We start from the raw sequence: 1,474 nt of genomic DNA on the forward strand, positions 1-1,474 counted from the left end.
AAAAAAAAACCAGCCGCCTATGTTTGGAAAGAGAAATGTTAATAACGAAAACGATATTGAAAAAGTGGATAGCAAAGGATATCCAATAAAAAGGATAGCCTTACTCAGCGGCCCTCCTGGATTAGGAAAAACAACTCTAGCCCATATAGCAGCCAAACATGCCGGTTATAATGTTGTGGAAATCAATGCGAGTGATGAAAGGACTCCAGATACGTTTAGGTACAATGCACAAAACTCATTTGATATTAGCGACACATTCGGAAGTTACATTATATTTTCGTTTAGACAGATTCTACTTGCATCAACAGAAATGAAAGCTGTAATGGGCGCTGATCCCCGTCCAAATTGTTTAATTTTTGATGAGATTGATGGTGCACCGGCTGCATCTATCGAGCTTTTATTAAAATTTATTCAAGGCAAACTAGTGCCGAAAAATAAAAAGGGAAAAGGACAATCAGAAAAAACGTCTGATGGCTGTACACGTCCCGTAATATGCATTTGTAATGAACCATATACTCCATCATTAAGGTATTTTAACTAAAAGAAATTAATCAAAGAAATTACTATAATGAGTTAAAAGAATAAATGTAATATTTTAAATTTTACATTTATAGAGCGTTAAGAGCCGCCGCTGTAATAATTCCGGTACCGGAAGTAAGTCCTTTAAGATTAGCAGAACGTTTAATGGATTTGGCAAGAAAGGAAAAGTTAAATGTAGACTTTGGAGATCTTGTGAAGATAGCAGAAAGATCCGGCTGTGACGTTCGAGCTTGCATAGGGGCGTTACAATATATGGGTAGTGCCAACTTGAAAGATAATTTATCTTTAGGTCTGAAAGACACGCGTAAAAATTTGTTTGATTCGTGGAAAAGTATACTAACAATTCCTATGAACAAAGGGGGAGTTCTTACTATTCCTGAAAGAATCCAGAATATTTTGAGAACTGTACAAAATGGTAATTATATAAAATTAATTGTTTACGCACTTTAATGCAATAATTTACAATTTTTTGTATTAAAAATTTTAATATAGGCGTTTTTTTGTGTGTTTAATTGTTCATTAGGTGAGATGGAAAAATTGGCACAAGGAATATTTCATAATTATCCTGAAATCTGTGACCGAAAACTCGATAATGTACCTATGTCTCTGGAATGGTTTCAATTTTATGATTTAATAACGTCGCTCGTTACATACAAGCAGATTTGGTCACTTATGCCATACACGAATTATGGATTTATCGCGTGGCACTTGCATCTTGCAAGAACGCAGAAAGTGAAATTGTCATATCCCACTGTTATCAACGAAGCAAGTATTATATATCAAGAGAAAAATTCAATTATTTGACCAGAAAAAAATACACGGTTTTTTTTTAATTATATGGATCTAAATTATCTAGATATTATGCGGAATGATTATTAATTATTTAGCGAGATATCGCAATTTAAAGTAACTCCTGTTTTATGATTTCAGCACG

General features: G+C 33.6%; 1 protein-coding gene across 1 annotated transcript; it reads left to right on the forward strand.

Annotated features, from left to right (window-relative positions):
- The first annotated feature begins 6 nt into the window (after window positions 1–6).
- On the forward strand, window positions 7–1,465 carry LOC112460680 (chromosome transmission fidelity protein 18 homolog). The gene is made up of 4 exons (XM_025025476.1): window positions 7–219; window positions 286–528; window positions 615–955; window positions 1,064–1,465. Exons 1-4 carry the CDS (start codon window positions 20–22, stop codon window positions 1,342–1,344), a joined length of 1,065 nt encoding a protein of 354 aa, XP_024881244.1. The 5' UTR covers window positions 7–19; the 3' UTR covers window positions 1,345–1,465.
- Window positions 1,466–1,474: the final 9 nt, after the last annotated feature.

Source organism: Temnothorax curvispinosus, unplaced genomic scaffold, assembly GCF_003070985.1.
Source record: "Temnothorax curvispinosus isolate PA1 unplaced genomic scaffold, ASM307098v1 QBEX01010710.1, whole genome shotgun sequence".
In the NCBI taxonomy this organism is placed as follows: Eukaryota; Metazoa; Arthropoda; class Insecta; order Hymenoptera; family Formicidae; genus Temnothorax; species Temnothorax curvispinosus.

Coding starts and splice junctions, on each gene's coding strand:
- LOC112460680 (XM_025025476.1), top strand. CDS start 20: ATGTTTGGAAAGAGAAATGTTAATAACGAAAACGATATTGAAAAAGTG. Junction 529..614: donor CCATATACTCCATCATTAAG/GTATTTTAACTA, acceptor TTACATTTATAG/AGCGTTAAGAGCCGCCGCTG. Junction 956..1,063: donor TTTGAGAACTGTACAAAATG/GTAATTATATAA, acceptor ATTGTTCATTAG/GTGAGATGGAAAAATTGGCA.